An 18,339-nucleotide genomic window follows, 5' to 3' on the forward strand; every position below is an offset into this window, starting at 1 on the left:
GTTCACCATTAAAAGCTTTTGTCTTTATGCATAACTTATTTATTAAAATGGTTTTGGTTCCCAAATTAGATAGTGCATTGCGTTCCTGAACAAAGTATTTAATTTCACATTGCTCTGTGATCACTTTGATATTAGACATGTAACACACTGTGCACCTGTACAAGTGATGTTGATTTGATGGAGGGAATGAGCAAATGGACAGCAAAAACACTTTAGTAATACAAACAAATCATCTGTGCAGGTTGTTCAGCAAGAACTTGCAGAATTATCATTCTCAGACTTGAGAGGCTACAAAGAAGATTTATTAAAGCAAATCATCTTATGTGGTGTTCATTCATTTCTGAGTTGTACCCAAAGAGATATCCCAATTTAACACTACTTTATTCATTAGAGTACCTAATTATAGTTAGGTGGAAAGGAATACTTCAGAGACAAGAGTCTTGGCAATAGACAGAATACACTTCTGATGTCAAGAGAGGAACTGTGAAACTACTGGCTGATTGGGGTATTATTGGGTGAAGGAAGTTGTAGAGAGAGAAGTGGGCGGTGGAAAAGAACTGAGAGGAGAAATATTGATTCAATGCTGAATGTGAAGGTCACTATTCAGCGCTTTAACATAGAATGTTTGTGTGTGTGTAGATATACATAAATATGTAGATAAATATAGATAAATACACTCATAAACATACATAAATTTATGTATATATATATATGCATAAATACATGTATAATTACATATATTCATATAAGTGTGACTGTGTGTGTGTATATATACATATATATATGTAGATAGATAAATAACTCACACGCATACATATATGTACATGCTTATATAGATATGTACAAGTACACACATATGCACATATATATATATATATATATATATATATATATATATATATATATAAAAGGTGTAGGTACAAGAGGTGGTCAAACTCTGTGTAAGGAGTAGACAACCACCATATATATATATATATATATATATATATATATATATATATATATATTTATACACATACATTTGTAAATAAATATGTACAAATGTATGTGTGCATGTGTGAATATGTATATGTAAACACATATTCATATACACATGTGTGCATGTGTAGAGTATAATATATTCACTAAAGCTGACACTTCATATTCCCTAACTTATAGTAACAAATTGGCAATGAGAAACTCTAAGTTAGAAAATGTGAAAGGTTGGTTTTAGTGTGTGTGTGTGTATGCATGTATGTATATGCACATACACACATTCATTCAGTGAAATAACAAAAAGAAACTTCAACCAACTCAAATCTTGTCACAGGCAAACATATGCATTCATACACTCATATATCATTGCATTTTACTGTCGTCGAAGGTTCTCTAAACGGGCTTCTAAGTCAGCATCTGCATCGTTGACTCCTGCTGCTGCTGCCTGAGCTTGTTGTTTAGTTCCAGGAGCCAGAGTTCCACTGGCACTGGGTAGTCCTGTATCACAAGAGAGAAATGAAAAATAAAAAGAAATTAGTAAGATATCAAATATAACAGGTAATTAAAGAGAGGGATGCGAAAATGCTTAGCTGTGACCCGCATGCAAGTATGATCTCATAGCTGGTATGTTGCTTTTGCTAATTGTTTTAGGTGCCTATATAGTTGCAAGCAGATGCAAACACTCTCTTGCCCCTCCCCCCTTCATCCAGTGGAACAACATGGATGTGACTGAGAGAGAGAGAGAGAGGGATTTGGAACAAAATGGTTGAGATGTCAAGGCAGCAGGCTATCATAGATTCTAACTTGGCAAAAGCAACCATTGTTGTATTTCACTCAGCAAGGTACATAACTGTTTGTATTAGTTGGCTTTACTAACAAAATAGTTTCAGCCCCCCGTGTAGGAGATTTTAAAATTGTGATACTTGTGTGTGTGTGTGTGTGTGTGTGTGTGTGTGTGTGAAAGAGAGAGAGAGAGAGAGAGAGAGAGAGAGAGAGAGAAAACTGCACCAGCAATTGATTGGTACACATTTCCAGCTGAGTAGACAGAAACAACATTAAATGAAGAACCTTATGGAAAAGCTTAATAACATCTGGTGCAGCAAAAGTGACCCAACTAAGCTAAAAAGAAGTTAAAGTGAGTGCTCATTTGGCCAACAGGCATTTATGGTTGTGAAGGATGGGCTCTGAACAAATTTCAAGAGAACATAGCCAATGCGTTTGAAATGTTAATGTATAGGTGGAATGTTTATGAGCCTTACAAGGATCATCAAACAAATGAATGAATATTACAAGTAGGTTACAGACTACAACTCCTGAATATTGTAAAAAAACATAACAGAAGTTCATCTATTATGACCATACTTGAAGAAACAGAAGTTTGGAAAACATCATCATGGAAAGAAAAGTAGAGGGTAGTACATCATGATGCAAGCAAAGAATGCAATGGTCAGACAATATCAAGAACTGGTTGGACAAGAGTGGCAAAGCAGCTGGAGAACTTGTGCTTAATTGTAGTATGATCAATGTGCTACAGGCATATGATACATGACAATCATAATTACACAGGAAGAAGCTCATGGGCATTGGTAGTGAATGTGTCTACCTAGGTTCAAAATTTAGTCACAGCAGTGCAGGGAATTTTTCACAGGCATAGGAATAACTATGTGGTTAACAAGCTTGCTTTGCAACTACGTGGTTTCAGGTCCAGTCTCATTGTGTAGTACCTTGGGCAAGTGATTTCTACTATAACTTCGAACCAACCAATGCATTGTGAGGATATTTGGTAGATGGAAGCGATTTCGTAGAGCAGTTGGATATGGCTGGATTTGGCCGGTTTGAACAAATAAAGGGGGAATTAATTTTGACCGGTTTGAACACTAAACGGCTAAATAAATGATATGAGTATCCATATGTAGACACGTCCCAAAAAACCAGGAATATATATCCTGGCACTTCACCATGTCAGCTCTCTCCTGCTCTTTTTTGCACTCTTGCTTTCTCCCACTCTCACTCTTTCCCTTGTTCTTCCCTCTGGCTGGGTAATGATGTATCTCCTCTTCAGTAGCACATCTTTTCTGCCCTCATTCTTGATCACTCTTTGTTTCTGTCCCCTTTCTTGTTACCTCTCGCTTCCTCTCCCTTGGCTGGGTAACCATGTATCTCCTCTATAGTAAGACACCTGTTTCTGTCTCTCTGTCACACTCTAATCTTTCATCATCTGACACAAGATCACCTCCTTCAATGCCTTCACCCTTCTCAAAATTTCTTGCTTTGCAAGATACCGAGTGACCCTGCTGGTGCAGGTTCTATGTAAAAAGCATCCAGTCCACACTGCGAAGTGGTTGGCATTTGGAAGGGTACCCTCACTTGCGCTGGTACCATGTAAAAAAATACTCAGTCTAGTCTACGGGGTGGTTGGTGTTAGGAAGGGCATCCAGCCATAAAAACCATACTAAAACAGACACAGTAGCCTGGTGTAGGCTTCTCTCTGGTTGGCTCTTGTCAAACAATCCAACCCATGCCAGCATGGAAGATGGACGTTAAATGATGATGATGTTGATGAATGAATAAGACATTCAACTCAGAAATGCATAATGTGAGAAAATCATAAATGTTAGATAAAATGGTTAAAATAAAAGATGACAATTTACCAGATAGTTCCTCTGACATCTGTAGACCTAATTCATCAAGAACTTGTGCTACAATTGCATCACTGAAAAGAAACCAGATGAAAAGTTACAACAGAAATCAATCACACAATTACTATACATATTCAGGGTGCGATGGGTAAATTGTCACTATTATATACTTTTAATTTAGTGCATGTGCATTGTTTGTTTTTGATTTTACTGACTACACAGTATAGTAGGGTCAGTGGGACACCGTCTGAGAGAAAACTACTTATCAAAGGCACCAGTTTGGGGTCAAACGACAGAAGATGGTCCTTTAGCTACAAATACATATTAGTCAAAGTTCTACCTAGGCCATCCATAGCATTTTATGTTTTGGATCAGAGGAAATAGTTTTTTATGACAATATAAGCTGGATGGAGAGAGAAAAGAGAAAATTGGAATCTCTATTATATACGGTTTGGTATGCAGCAGTGGTGTTGTTTATCAACATTGTCAAATTGTTAGTGTTTTGATTTTGTTTGTCAATTCTTAAAGACATTCCATTTGGAAGCCTTTATGTTTTGACTTTTACAAACACCTAACAATTCATGACATGATGTATGCATATGTATGTATGATTATTTATGGAAATAATAAATCATACATGTGTATGGTTTATAATGTGTATGAATTATTATGAAAATATTTATTCTTAGAACTATGCATAGATCTATAAGCACATATATAAATAATATATGATGTTTAGAGTAGAGGAAGAAATAAAAAACATGAACATGGTATTGAGCAGATGACATGGTCAGGTCAACAAAAAGTGTGCGTGTGTTCATATATATATATATATATAAATGGATATAGATATATTTACACACAAAAATATATATCACATATATAATATAAAACACCTGAGCAAAGTAACATATGTTTGATCTGAGGGAGATTTGGCTACTATATCTAGAAGCTTCCCTTATAGTCTCCTTCAATTAGGTGTTGTTTCATCATGAATCAAAGCAGTGTCCCAGTTCAATGCAGTGACACAGTTGATGGCAGTCTTCCTGGATGGTTGCTGTCCAATGACTGAAACCAGTAAAAGAATAAAATAAGGAAAGCTTTATCAACATACGTTTCTTCTTCATCATCTTCTCCCATTGCATCATCAATGGCATCGTTCATCATTTCTTCCTTCATATCCATCATCTCAGACTGTTTCTCAAATTCCATCATGATCTTTTGAATCTGAGGTAACTTCAGCTGAAAGATAAATAAATTAGAAGTTTAATACTTTGATATTCCAGATTGTTTGATGTTTTCAAGTTTCAAATTCGGCAACCTGCAATCTATTAATAGTTCCATCACTGGTTTTCATATATGTGTGCCAATGTGCCAGAAGGGAGGCTAGGTGACAGGTTTATTTAGCCAGAGGGGAAGCAGATAAGGAAAGATTTGCCAATGTTCTGCGCCGTGAGGACCAAAGACTCGAGGTATTTCGTGTTGCAAGACAGTGTAGGAGAGAGAATAGTGATGTTGTAGGAGAGAAATGTGTTCGCATGGATGATGGTACGCTTGCATTAAATGAGGATGCAAAGAAAGAGGTCTGGAGATGCCACTACAATAGATTGCTTAATAAAGAGAATGAATGGGAGAAAGAGAGCCTGCCGTATGTCGACCCAATAGAGGGACCAGCTATCCGAGTTGATAGTACCAGGGTAGATAAAGCAATTAAGAGTATGAAGACCGGGAAAGCCCCCGGCCCATCAGGAATCACTGCAGAGATGCTCAAAATATCTGGCAGTGTTGGCTATAGCCTAGTCACCCGTATTACGAACCAGGTGATACACGAAGGAGTCATACCCAATGACTGGTGTATCAGCATCATAGTCAACTGCTACAAAGGTAAAGGTGACGCTTTAGATACAAATAATTACAGAGGCATCAAGCTGTTAGATCAGGTTATGAAAGTTACAGAGAGGGTCATAGCCCAACTAATTAGGGAGCGAATCAATTTAGATGAGATGCAGTTTGGGTTCGTGCCAGGTAAAAGCACTACTGATGCCTTATTTCTAGTGAGACAGTTGCAGGAGAAATACCTAGCTAAGGATAAACCTCTGTACCTGGCTTTCGTTGACATGGAGAAAGCTTTTGACAGGGTCCCCCGATCCCTTATCTGGTGGTCAATGAGGAAACTTGGGATAGAAGAATGGTTAGTGAGAGCTGTGCAAGCCATGTACAGAGATGCTGCCAGTAAGGTGAGGGTTGGAAATGAGTACAGCAATGAATTCCGGGTAGAGGTAGGGGTCCACCAAGGTTCCGTCCTCAGCCCCCTCTTATTTATCATAGTCCTCCAGGCAATCACAGAGGAGTTCAAGACAGGTTGCCCCTGGGAGCTCCTCTATGCTGATGACCTTGCCCTAATTGCGGAGTCACTATCAGAACTAGAGGAGAAGTTTCAGGTGTGGAAGAAAAGGTCTAGAATTGAAGGGCCTTAGAGTCAACCTAGCTAAAACCAAAATCCTAATAAGTAGGAAGGTAGATAAAACACAAACCCCTTCAGGTAGATGGCCCTGCTCAGTATGTAGAAAAGGAGTAGGTAGTAACTCTATAAGATGTACCTGGTGCAAGCTATGGACACATAAGAGGTGCAGCAACATCAAAGGCAGGTTAACTAGCAAGTTAGTTTTTGTTTGTGGCAGATGTTCAGGTGCAATAAAGACTGTAAACAAACAGGAAACAACTTCTATCTCATTCCAGGGTGAAAAACTAGAGGTAGTCGATAGCTTCCGCTATCTGGGCGACCAAGTTAGTAGTGAGGGTGGGTGCGCTGAAAGTGTAGCTGCTAGAATAAGAATAGCCTGGGCAAAGTTTAGAGAGCTCTTACCCCTGCTGGCGACAAAGGGACTCTCACTCAGAGTAAAAGGCAGACTGTATGACGCATGCGTACGAACAGCCATGCTACATGGCAGTGAAACATGGGCTGTAACTGCTGAGGACATACGTAAGCTCGCAAGGAATGAAGCCAGTATGCTCCGTTGGATGTGTAATGTCAATGTGAATACCCGTCAGAGTGTAAGTATCTTGAGAGAAAAGCTGAACATTAGAAGCATCAGTTGTGGCGTGCAAGAGAGACGATTGCGCTGGTATGGACATGTGGTGAGAATGGATGAGGATAGCTGCGTGAAAAAGTGCCACACCCTAACAGTTGAGGGAACCCGTGGGAGAGGTAGGCCCAGGAAGACCTGGGCTGAGGTGGTGAGGCAAGACCTTCGTACATTGGGCCTCACCGAGGCGATGACTACTGACCGAGACCTTTGGAAATGTGCTGTGCGTGAGAAGACCCGGCAAGCCAAGTAAGATCGTTGCCAGTGCCCCTGGACTGGTTCTTGTGCGGGTGGCACATGAGATGCACCATTTTGAGCGTGGCCGTTGCCAGTACCGCCTGACTGGCTCCCGTAGGATTTTCGAGCGAGATCGTTGCCAGTGCCCCATGACTGGCTTGTGCGGGTGGCACATAAAAGACACCATTTCGAGCGTGGCCGTTTTCGTGCGGGTGACACGTAAAAGCACCCACTACACTCTCTGAGTGGTTGGCGTTAGGAAGGGCATCCAGCTGTAGAAACTCTGCCAAATTAGACTGGAGCCTGGTGTTGCCATCCGGTTTCACCAGTCCTCAGTCAAATCGTCCAACCCATGCTAGCATGGAAAGCGGACGTTAAACGATGATGATGATGATGATGATGATGATGATGATGATGTGCATATGTGTGAGTGTGTATGTGTGTGTGTGAGAGAGAGAGAGAGAGAGAGAGAGAGTGGGGGGAGAAACAAGTGACAGGACTAATCACAAGTTTACTGCATTTCTGATGGTGAGTGTAACAAAAAAACTATTTGCTGACAGACAGTATCACTTGTTTCCACAGATTTAGCTGATTTATTTTGATATCAAAATCAAATGTTAACAAATTCTTCAAGAGAAGTTATCTGTTCATTTGCAGGCACCATTTTCTGTTATATACAAAGTGGACTGGAAAAAACAAAAACAAAACAAAACAAAAAAACCCAACAAACAAACAAAGTTGGATTAATTCCATAACAATATTATTTTGTCTCTGTGGCGCTTCATTGCCAACAATAGCAATAGCTTCTCATTTAGGCACAGGGCCAGTAATTTTTGAGGAAAAGAGGTTAGTTGATAACATTGATTTCAATACTTGACTCGTATATTGTTTTATTGACTCCAGAAGGATGAAAAGCAGAGTTGACCTCTATGCTATAATTTGAACTCAAAGAGTTGTAACTAAATACAGCAAGACCTTTTGTTGGAGGCTCTAACAGTTCTTTGGCAAAGTCTTTGAGTTCAGAGCAATTAAATACTGCAATATGTATGGTCTGGTGCTGAGAGCCTCAGCCTGTTTGAAATAGTAGCTAAATCTTCATCAAATCATACTTTGTCTTAGAAAAAGAAGACAGACTAAATAACACAGTCTTACAGTACACTGAAAAAGATAAGATGGTTTAGAGCTGGGAAGTCTTCAATCATAGTTTTGCTCAACTATGGCTAACTTGAATGGTTAAATGACAACGCTGCTGCTGCCACTGCCAGTAAGACATTTTTATCCATATAAACAAGAAAAGAAAAACAAACAAAAATAGTAAACAGTCTACTGACCTGCTTGTTCATAGTTTGCATAGCTCGTGTAACACCTTTCATTGCTTGGGCCATGGCATTATTAGAGCGTAGTGTTTGGATTTTCAGTGAGACAGCTTGAATGTTGGCCTTCATTAAAATAAACTTCTTGACATATCGCCTCGTACGCACCAAATCTTTGGCCATAATTTTTACAGCATCCTAAAGGACCATAGATAAATAAACAGAAATAACAATGAATATAAAAAATTTAATTACCAATGGTTACATTTCAAAAGCCTATGAGATTAATCTTGTTATATTTCTGTTGAAATACAGTCATTGTCTTAAGTACTTTTGAAAATAATGAAGAATTTATTAAAATAGCTGTCATTATTAAGTTGGTGTTTGGGACATAAATTAACGTGAAATTCTGACAGAAGGTTAGGGTTAGGGTTTGAATCACATTAAAACAAAGTTTATATCATAGGCAGTCTGAGGCAAGTTGGTATCAAAAGGTTAATGACAAAAATAGATCGACAATATTTATTTTTCCCAATGCTTAATCCTTTTGAATTACAACTTGTAGGAGTAGGTGTGGTTGTGTGGTTAAGAAGCTTACTTCCTAACCATGCAGTCTCAGGTTCAGCCCCACTGTGCAGCACCTCGAGCAAATGTCTTCTACTAAAGCCCTGGGCTGACCAAAGCCTTGTGAATGGTAGACAGAAACTGAAAGAAGTGTGTGTGCATGCGCTTGTCTTGATCACACAAGAGATGTTGTTTGTTACCAGTTTGCCATGAAAATCACATCTGGCCATGGGGAAATGGGATGTGCATTCTAACCTTGCAAAACCCCTCACCAACCCACGGGTTGGCGGATTGTCACCTGAGTGGTGCAAAGGTATCATCTGCCAGGAATAAGGAATCACCAACAAATGGGGGATGCAGTGGCATGTTATAGCACATACCCTCACACTACTACTCATTTCACTCATCACATTTTATCAAAAGACTAAGTTACTATTTTTCCTATTAATCCTTTTAGCATTCACATTTCAGTCAAATGTAATGCTTACTTATTCACACTGTTGTGAATTAGTCTTGAATTATCTCATGATTTTGAGATTTTGATGATGCGACTGTTTATTTTTAGAATGACATTGTAGGGTAGGCATGATAGGCTAGATCTGACTGGTCTAAACATAAAACAGGTTTTGAATATTTGGGCCAGATATGGTCAATTTAAATGCTAAAGGGTTAAGAGACAACAACAGTTTCATTAGCAAACTGACTCAGATACAAACATATACATCTATCTACTTTACATACACATTCACACAAGCAATGAACTTTCATACAATTTCTATCCACCAAAATTCCCTCACAAGACATCGGTCAACTCAAAGCTACAGTATAAGACATTTACCCAAGGTGCCACATAGTGAGATTGAACTCAGATCTATGTGGCTACAAGGAAAAAAAAAAAAAATTAACCATAGAGTCATGCATCATCCATTTACATACATCACACGTCTATAATTACTTTTCTCCTACACATTGTCAAATATTGCTAACTCCAAGCCACTTTCACATCTTATATTATCTTAGAGCTTCTATGTAAAATATCATTACACATCCAACATACAATTTTCAGCTAATATACCTCCAACTGAGGTGTGTTTCCAATGTTCAATGCTCATGTTTCACACACACACACACACGTTTTATACAGCTTGTTATTTTTAACAATGAAAGAAAAGTTCTGTGTTATGGTTGCTGTTATTTTCCACCCCTGACAGCTCTGATCAACCAGACCCAAGTTCAAAGAGATTCCAACCAAAACTATTTAACCCTTTTATTCAAATGTACTGTAGCTATGATTAATTCATATATCCTAACATTTAATAAGACAGCAGGATGTGAATTTGACTGCTATTTTGAGCAACCACAAACTCTCCCTCATTAGCTTGTGTCAGGTAAATAGCCTCAGCACTTTATTAAATTGTGTTCTTATCTTTGCTACTGCATTTTTTTTTAAAGATTGTAATTTCCCAAGTGGGAACTGAAACTTTTGGTTTGTGCAGTGAGAATATAGAATTAAAACCAACTCACCATTTGGGAAATAGGTTTTCTTTCATAATTCTAATACTTAGTTAAATTCAGTATTCTAGAACAGGGTTAAGAAGTGGATGCAAATGCAAATTAATGTATGTGTAGAATAATATGATGTGAATATATGCATCAAGTGCTTAGATGTAACTCTCATGATGTACCTAAGTATGCGTGTGTGTTTACACATAAGCTTACATAGGTTTTATGTAACTGTCATAACAAAAATATTTTTCATGTAAATGTACGCATGCGTTAGTGTACATGACTGTGTGTGTGTGTGCATGTATGTGGTTAACCAAACTGATTTCAGTTTTTTTTTAATTTAAAAGTATTTTAATTGTCCAAGAAGAATTTTACTTGCAGTACACAACATACGCATTAGTGAATGAATGCAAGTATTTTACTCCTTTACTAGTTTTAGTCATTAGACAATGGCCATGTTAGAGTACTGTCTTCAGTGGTGTTAGTTAATCATATCAACCCTGATATACAAGGGCATGCAACTCAACACAAGTCATGAACAAGAAGTTTGGTAGGCCACAACTAGTTTCTTTGTCATTGTGTGTGTATGCATATATATATATATATATATATATATATTTTGCTAAGGCATTGTAAGACTAATAACCTGGTGTAGAACTCAATACATATATGCTTCAGAATGAAGCATTAGTTGAGTACAGAGTGGTAATAAGAAAATGAGATGACAAAGGAATAAACAATTATCTTATGAACTTCATAAACTTACAGCTGTTTCTGCTATAAGAAACCTTTCCTCCCATTACCCATGTTGTGTCTAACCCAATCCTGTCCCCCAGGATTTATACTAATCATTACATTGAGTCCTGTCCCAGAAATTTGGCCTCTGAAATTCCTTCCCTGGTCATATCTTTCCTGCAGGTATTGACTTATAAAGGTCCAAAAAAGAATATTAATGGTACTAATGCATAAATCTCACCAGTGTAGGAGGGTCTGTAAAGGACATGGGCAATTGCCCTTTACTCTAGCCCCAGCAAGAACAGAAAAACTTCACAAAATACTTTGTGACGCAAGTTAGGAATCCTTGGGTAAATGTTTTAACCTTTTAGCATTTAAATAGGTCATATCTGGCCCTAATATTCTAGCTGTTTTTTGTTGAAACTGACCAGATGCAACCTATCACATTTACCCTACATTTAATCTAATGTTACATTTAATCTAAATGTTAATCTAAAAATAAACAATGACATCTTCAAAATCTTGAACTTACAAGATAATGCATGATTAATTCAAAATAAAGTGAATAAATAAGTGTTATATTTGACAGAGTAATCTGAATGTTAATGGGTTAATCAATTGTCATTTAATAACTGATCCAAAAACAAGAAACAGTACGAAAATTAAACATCAGAAATGGAGCAAATCAGCTATTTGGAATTGAAAAGGAAATTAGAGCAACAAGCAATACAAGGATTAACAAAAGGTGGTGAAGAAGCAAATATAATTCAAGAAAAAGTATTATAAAATGCTTCAATATCTGCTAAAGCAAAGAATAAGTACTTTAAATATGAAACTAAAGATAAATATAGCAACCTACTAAATGAAGCAAATGTAGTAGCTGATAGATGGCAAGAGTATTTTGAAGAAATTCAGTCACAAAGCAAGGGTAGTTAGCAATGTGTTAAAACAATCAAGAAATGAAAGCTCCTTTAATATTCAGCAAGAGCTAAAATGCACTTCAGAAGTTACAGCAGCAATAAATCCCCTGGAATGCAATAAATCCCCTAGAATAGACAACATAAATTGCAGAACTGTTGAAGCATGGAAGTGAATGTGTCACCGAAATTTTTTGTAAAATTTGTATAGTTTTCTGTACTGTAGAATGGTAAAGTAAATGGATTAAATTGTTATAGCATGGCTAATGAAAGGAAATGCTAAGTGTGAAAATAATTGCATAATTAGTTTAATTGTATAATTAGTTTAATTAGCCATTCAAGCAAAGTTATGCTCTATGTTTTAATTGTGAGAATGAAATAATAATAATGATTGATATATGTTTGTTTTTACATTCATTTTTTCACGCTGGCATGGAAAAATAAATAAAATATGCTGCAGTAGATTTTCTACAGCTGGATGCTTTTTCTGACACACACCAGTTGAGCAATGGGGTTGAATGTAATTGACTTACCCTTCCCCTAAAATTGCTGGCTCTGACACTAGAAATCTAAGATTTATTACTGGCAGTTTCATACTTATCCTAATTTAGAGATTAGTGTAACTGGTTTTGTATAAATAAAATACAATATAAGAGCTGATCTGTTAGTTCTAAGATAGAAAAAAAAGCCTTGAACCAAATGTCCTATTCAAACATTGTTATTCAGTGAAATAAGGTTGATTTCCAGGAAAGAAGAAACATTCAAGTTAATATGTAAATGCTAATTTGTTATGTGCAACTGAAGAAGTTTAAAATAGCAATCTGTGTATCATACTGATTACATATACATCTTGGAAAGCCAAATTTTTATTGAGCTGGCCAACTAATTGCACCATAAGTGATATTTCAACTACTGTTTCCCAATGTCACTGACAATGGATTTTGTCTTTGCATGCAGTTGCTTCTAGACAAAACTCCAAAAAGGCAAAAATGTGCATCCACTGCTGTTGGATTTTTGTTTACTACTGATATATTTATGTGTTTTCCTTTTTTTTTTAAATACTGTGAGATCGAGATCGTTGCCAGTGCCGCTGGACTGGCTCCTGTGCAGGTGGCACGTAAAATACACCACTTTGAGCATGGCCGTTGCCAGTACTGCCTGACTTGCCTTCGTGCCGGTGGCATGTAAAAGCACCTACTACACTCTCGGAGTGGTTGGCGTTAGGAAGGGCATGCAGCTGTAGAAACTCTGCCAAATCAGATTGGAGCCTGGTGTAGCCATCTGGTTCATGAGTCCTCAGTCAAATCATCCAACCCATGGAAAGCCGACGTTAAACGATGATGATGATGTATGTTTATAAGAGATGCTATTTCAGGAAGAATAGTGCAGTTAATTTGGCTTTCTGTGATGTGTCTGCATTAAGTGTTAACTATGGTACACAGATTATGCTTGTAAGTATTAATATCTAAGCAGTGAAATACTTGGAACATTAGTCAGACCTTTACACCTACATCACTGACTTATAAGAAAATACAACATCAGATGACCAAATTTATTTAATCATAAGGTAATTTTTTAGGTGGGAAATTCATTATGTGGTTTGAAAGAGTAGATGCCAGAAAAAGTAGAACTCTCTCACCAAACCTTTTCAAAGTATTTTTATAATGCATAATGATATAGAGGCCTGTGAATGTTTTGAAGGAAATGCTAAGGTAGGAGGAAGAGATGTGTTGGAACAGAAAGAGGAATTCAGAGATCTAACAAGATGTCTTGATAAAGCTGCAGGGTATAGACGGTCTGACGATGGCTTAGCTGGCCAAAACTGCAAAGTCACTGTCAACAATATTGTATAAAAATTAAAAAAATATCTATAATATAAATTGAAGTTGGTCGACCGTTGTATTCTTTCTTGCCTTGAGGTTCATGGCCAAACGGCTGAGTGGATTCGCGTGAAAAATGGCACACATGTGGTGACGGGTGCATAGATTGGAACGCACTTTCTATTTTTTTCCTAGCCCCCACACTTACAGAGAAAATCGATTAAAACAACCTGCGTGCGTGTGTGTATGTGAGTGTGTGTCACTGAAGCCATTCATAATAAATAAATAAACTGAATGATAAATTTCATTTATCTCTCTCTCTCTTCTTTCTTTCTCTTTGTTTCTCTTCTTTCTTTCTCCCTCTCTCTCATATATACATACACCATCAACATTACTCTCTCTGTTGCACACACCCCATCAAACATACACACTCACACACACAGGCATACACACGCACATCAATTCTCCCCTCTCACCACAACTTCAAAAGAAGTTCAGTCATAAAACTGAAGTCACAATGAAAACTGTACAACTTACAAAGTATTTAACATTCTGTACATGTAATAGTAGTTGAATGAGAGAAGGCAGTGAAGAGAGAGAGAGGGGGGCAATGTATGATGGAGCTGGTGCAATTACATGCAAGAAATAATAGAAAAAAACAAAAAACAACTGGTGGGAACTGAATCCACATCACCCAGAAGTCATAGGTTTAAACCCCAGTAGCTATGATGTTACTTGTCTTCATTGACATTTGGCTTAAAATATATAGCTAAATTTGTGCTGATATATTTAATAAATATTGGGCCCAGTGTATTTATTTGACCAGGGAATGGGGGCAGTAATGCTGCTAAAACAGTACTGCGTTATTGAAGGCTATATATTCTGCAAAGCATCTAACCTTCTGTATATGTATATTAGCAGAGCATGAAACACTTGAGAGAAATATATCCATCCTTCTTTCCCCTGTCTTCTCTTCCCACTACAAGTATTGCAGTTCCTCCTGCTGCTGTTTCCACTGCCACCACCAATTTATGAGTACGTTTGGCACGAAGTAGAGATCCTCTGGCTTCTTTTGTTATAACATCAGGTCTCTTAGAGAAGTCTGTTGAACTAACCTTCCTAACATAGGTAATTTTAGCTTATAGGATTTCAGTAGACTTTAATTACTCTTTACTACTATTAGCTAATAGCCTGATACGATTTCTGGGGATAAGCTGACAGATTCTTCAAGAAGGTTATTACTTATTTACACACGCACACACATACTAAATTCAAGTGTGTGGTGTGTACATGTACATGCATGTGGAAGGGGGCCAGGGTAGTGAGGTTATATATACTGGCACAGCCTAATCACCCTAATCCTTAATGTTAAAAGAAGTCATGGTTTGGTTCCAAAGGGAGACTATTCTAAAATTTGATCACAGGCTTTTTTTTTTTCCCCACAGAGTCAAAAATACATTTACTCTTTTAGTCCTGAGATTGAGCTTCAGACAGGCATCGCTTCCGTTTTATAGTTTGAGGATACTGAAAATTGCAGCAGGAAGAACAACAACCGTCTATAAATATCCTAGCTTCCTCATTTTATATGCAAATGTCTCAGTTTTGCAGTGCATTCTACCTACAGAAGACTGAAAGAAGGCAGGAGTGATGTAAGCATTAAAACAAATTATCACACATGAGTGCACGCGCATGCACACACACATACACACACACACCGACAGAGATTAACATACAATGATGTTTTATTGTTTATGTACATCACATTTTAGAAATTATATAAACAGAAACACACAAATACACAAACAAAAACAAGGAATATACACGAATATTCTCTCTCTCTCACACACTCAAACACACACATAAATGTATACATATACAAATATAATTTCTAGTTTTCATGTAAAACATGGTGTAAGCAGTGACCCAATTTCTTTCAGTCACTGCCAAATTAGCTTCATATAGAGGTATAGCAATGCATATGATATATTAAAGTACATAACACTGTGTGTTCGAAAGAATCATGCCTCACAAGCATCAGCAAAAAAAAAAAGTACATAGGCAGAGTGCCACATAAATTAAATTTGTAGTGGCATATTAGCATATGGCTCAGATCAGTATTACTGCTTTGTAAGTGACCCATCTAAAAACAATTAGCCTTGAGATTCCTGTTACATCAGTGTTCTGTGATTTGTGAAGAAGTAGTTAGAGTTCAGAAGTGCCGCCAGCAACCAGTTTAACAAGCAGGCATCTAAGTATGAGGGGGTGCTGAAAAGTTCCTGGCTTTAAGGAGTATTGCAAAAGGCCTGGTTGGAGGCCCACCATTCCGAGTTCTTTTACAAGGCTTAGAAAAACTGAAGGCCCGCTGCAATAAGTGTGTGAATCTGATAGGGGAATATGTTGCATAAAATCATAATTAACTGATCCTCCTGTATTTTCTTTTATCCAAAACCAGAAACTTTTCAGCACAGCCTTGTAGTTAGATGCCAGCTAGAAACAGCAGCCAAGCCCATATCATATCATATTACATCCTACTGTCTTGACCAGCAATGGGACAAACTGGATGTGGTCCTAGTTAAGCAATGCCCGAGAAAAGGACAAGATGGCTGCAGGGTTGCCAGATTGGACAACAAATACCAGAGTTTGCTACAATTCAGGACTGCAAGCTACTATTTTTTAAAATTTGTACTACTTGTTATTTTACAATTTTATTGTTTAAAGGGAAGAATTCTATTGAATATCCTATTAAATTATTAATTAAGTAAATTAGAACTGACTTGCAGGCATCTATATATTTCAATTTAGTAACAAAATGTTTATTTTGGACTCCTTTCTGACACAAAGTGCTAGTGTTTTAAGAAATTGATCCAGCAGCCCTGGAAGATCATAACTGGAATGCTTTTTATCATAAGTCTGTTCAAACAAGACTCATCTGTGGTTCAGTAATGATGTGTAATATTTAAAAGTACTTTGCATATAATTGGATAGAACATTAAATTTCTTTATAAACATTTACAAATAAGAGTCAATTATAAAAACATAGCAGTTATTCTACATCATCATCACCATTTTAATGCCCACTTTTCGATACTTGCATGGAATTTGCTGATGGTAGAATTTCTATAGCTGCTTGCCTTACCTGTTGTCAACCCTCCGTTTCTAAGCAAGATAATATTTCTCCATGGTCAAACATATTGGAAATGAAGGACACTCCTTGTGTGACAACGACACTCATTTACAACAATCATATGAAGTTACAGCAAGGAGCTAGTAACACACACACACACACACACAGGTAGGATGGTTGATAGGAGCCAGCTAGATAGAAAATCTACCCAAAGCTACTGTGTCTGTTTTGGCAGGGATTTTATAGTTGGATGTCCTTCCTAATACCAACCACTCTACAGAGTGAACTCAGAGCTTTTTATGTTGTACTAGCATTGACAAATTGGGCATAAGAGGAATCAGATGTAGTGGTCCAGAGAGAAGACTTTGCTGGTATGGACACATGATGTATATGAATGATGACAGCTGTATAAAGAAGTGCTGATCACATAAGGTAGAGGGAACTTGAGGGAAGAAACCCAGAAAAACATGGGGTGAATAGTGAAGATTAATCTCAAGATGTTGAGTCTCACAGTGGAGATGACAGAGGACTCAGATGGTTGGTGTTTTACTGTCCTCAAGAAGACCAGTCTTTCATAGTGGAAATGGGATCCTAAAGGCAACAGCCACCTTTGCTTACACCTACATACTTACTAGGTCCTTCTGTTGCATCCAATCTGTCCCTATCAAGCTTTCCCCACCTTTCACCTTCTTAACACTCACTGCTGACATGCAAGGCAGTCAACCCTGCTCCCTTTCTCAGCTGCTGTAATCAAGCTGGAGGACAACTGAAGATGTGGCTGGCAATGATAAAGGTGGACATGGAAGCACAATTTGGCCCTTGTGTCTATGGTCTTCAGCAGTGGAACCAGGAGTGGGTGTCCATTATAACCTCGACTGTTGGATGTAGTCAGCATTTGTGAGGGTCATGGTGAACTTGTGGGCCAGAGCTGGCTCAACTCACCCTGGGTGAATGCTGCCACAAGTACAAGTAACACCTACCTCGCTGTCAATATTATAACAATGGCACTATTCAATTGCTGCAATTACACGAGAGCCGAATCTGCACACATTTCATCCCCTTTGTGCCAGTAGTTACGTCTCCCTCTCTTTGGAACCATTTCCTTTAACAATCCATCCTCATTCTCAATATCATTCTTTGTTACTCTTTTTATGTGGAGGTGCAATGGCCCAGTGGTTAGGGCAGTGGACTCGCGGTCATAGGATCGCGGTTTCGATTCCCAGACCGGGCGTTGTGAGTGTTTATTGAGCGAAAACACCTAAAGCTCCACAAGGCTCCGGCAGGGGATGGTGGTGAACCCTGCTGTACTCTTCCACCACAACTTTCTCTCACTCTTACTTCCTGTTTCTGTTGTGCCTGTAATTCAAAGGGCCAGCCTTGTCACACTGTGTCACGCTGAATATCCCCGAGAACTACGTTAAGG

At 37.9% G+C, this 18,339-nt stretch overlaps 1 protein-coding gene across 1 annotated transcript in view; it reads right to left on the reverse strand.

Annotated features, from left to right (window-relative positions):
* Positions 1-242: 242 nt before the first annotated feature.
* Positions 243-18,339, reverse strand: part of LOC106878828 (charged multivesicular body protein 2a) — a 35,613-nt gene continuing 17,516 nt past the window's right edge. The window contains exons 3-6 of the mRNA XM_014928167.3: positions 8,269-8,448; positions 4,729-4,856; positions 3,627-3,688; positions 243-1,473 (exon numbers count right to left, since the gene is read on the reverse strand). Of these exons, the coding sequence (XP_014783653.1) occupies positions 1,349-1,473; positions 3,627-3,688; positions 4,729-4,856; positions 8,269-8,448 (495 nt within the window). The 3' untranslated portion in view covers positions 243-1,348. The remainder of the gene's footprint in view (positions 1,474-3,626; positions 3,689-4,728; positions 4,857-8,268; positions 8,449-18,339) is intronic.

This window comes from Octopus bimaculoides, chromosome 4 (genome assembly GCF_046866305.1).
Source record: "Octopus bimaculoides isolate indiv1 chromosome 4, ASM4686630v1, whole genome shotgun sequence".
NCBI classification, from domain to species: domain Eukaryota; kingdom Metazoa; phylum Mollusca; class Cephalopoda; order Octopoda; family Octopodidae; genus Octopus; species Octopus bimaculoides.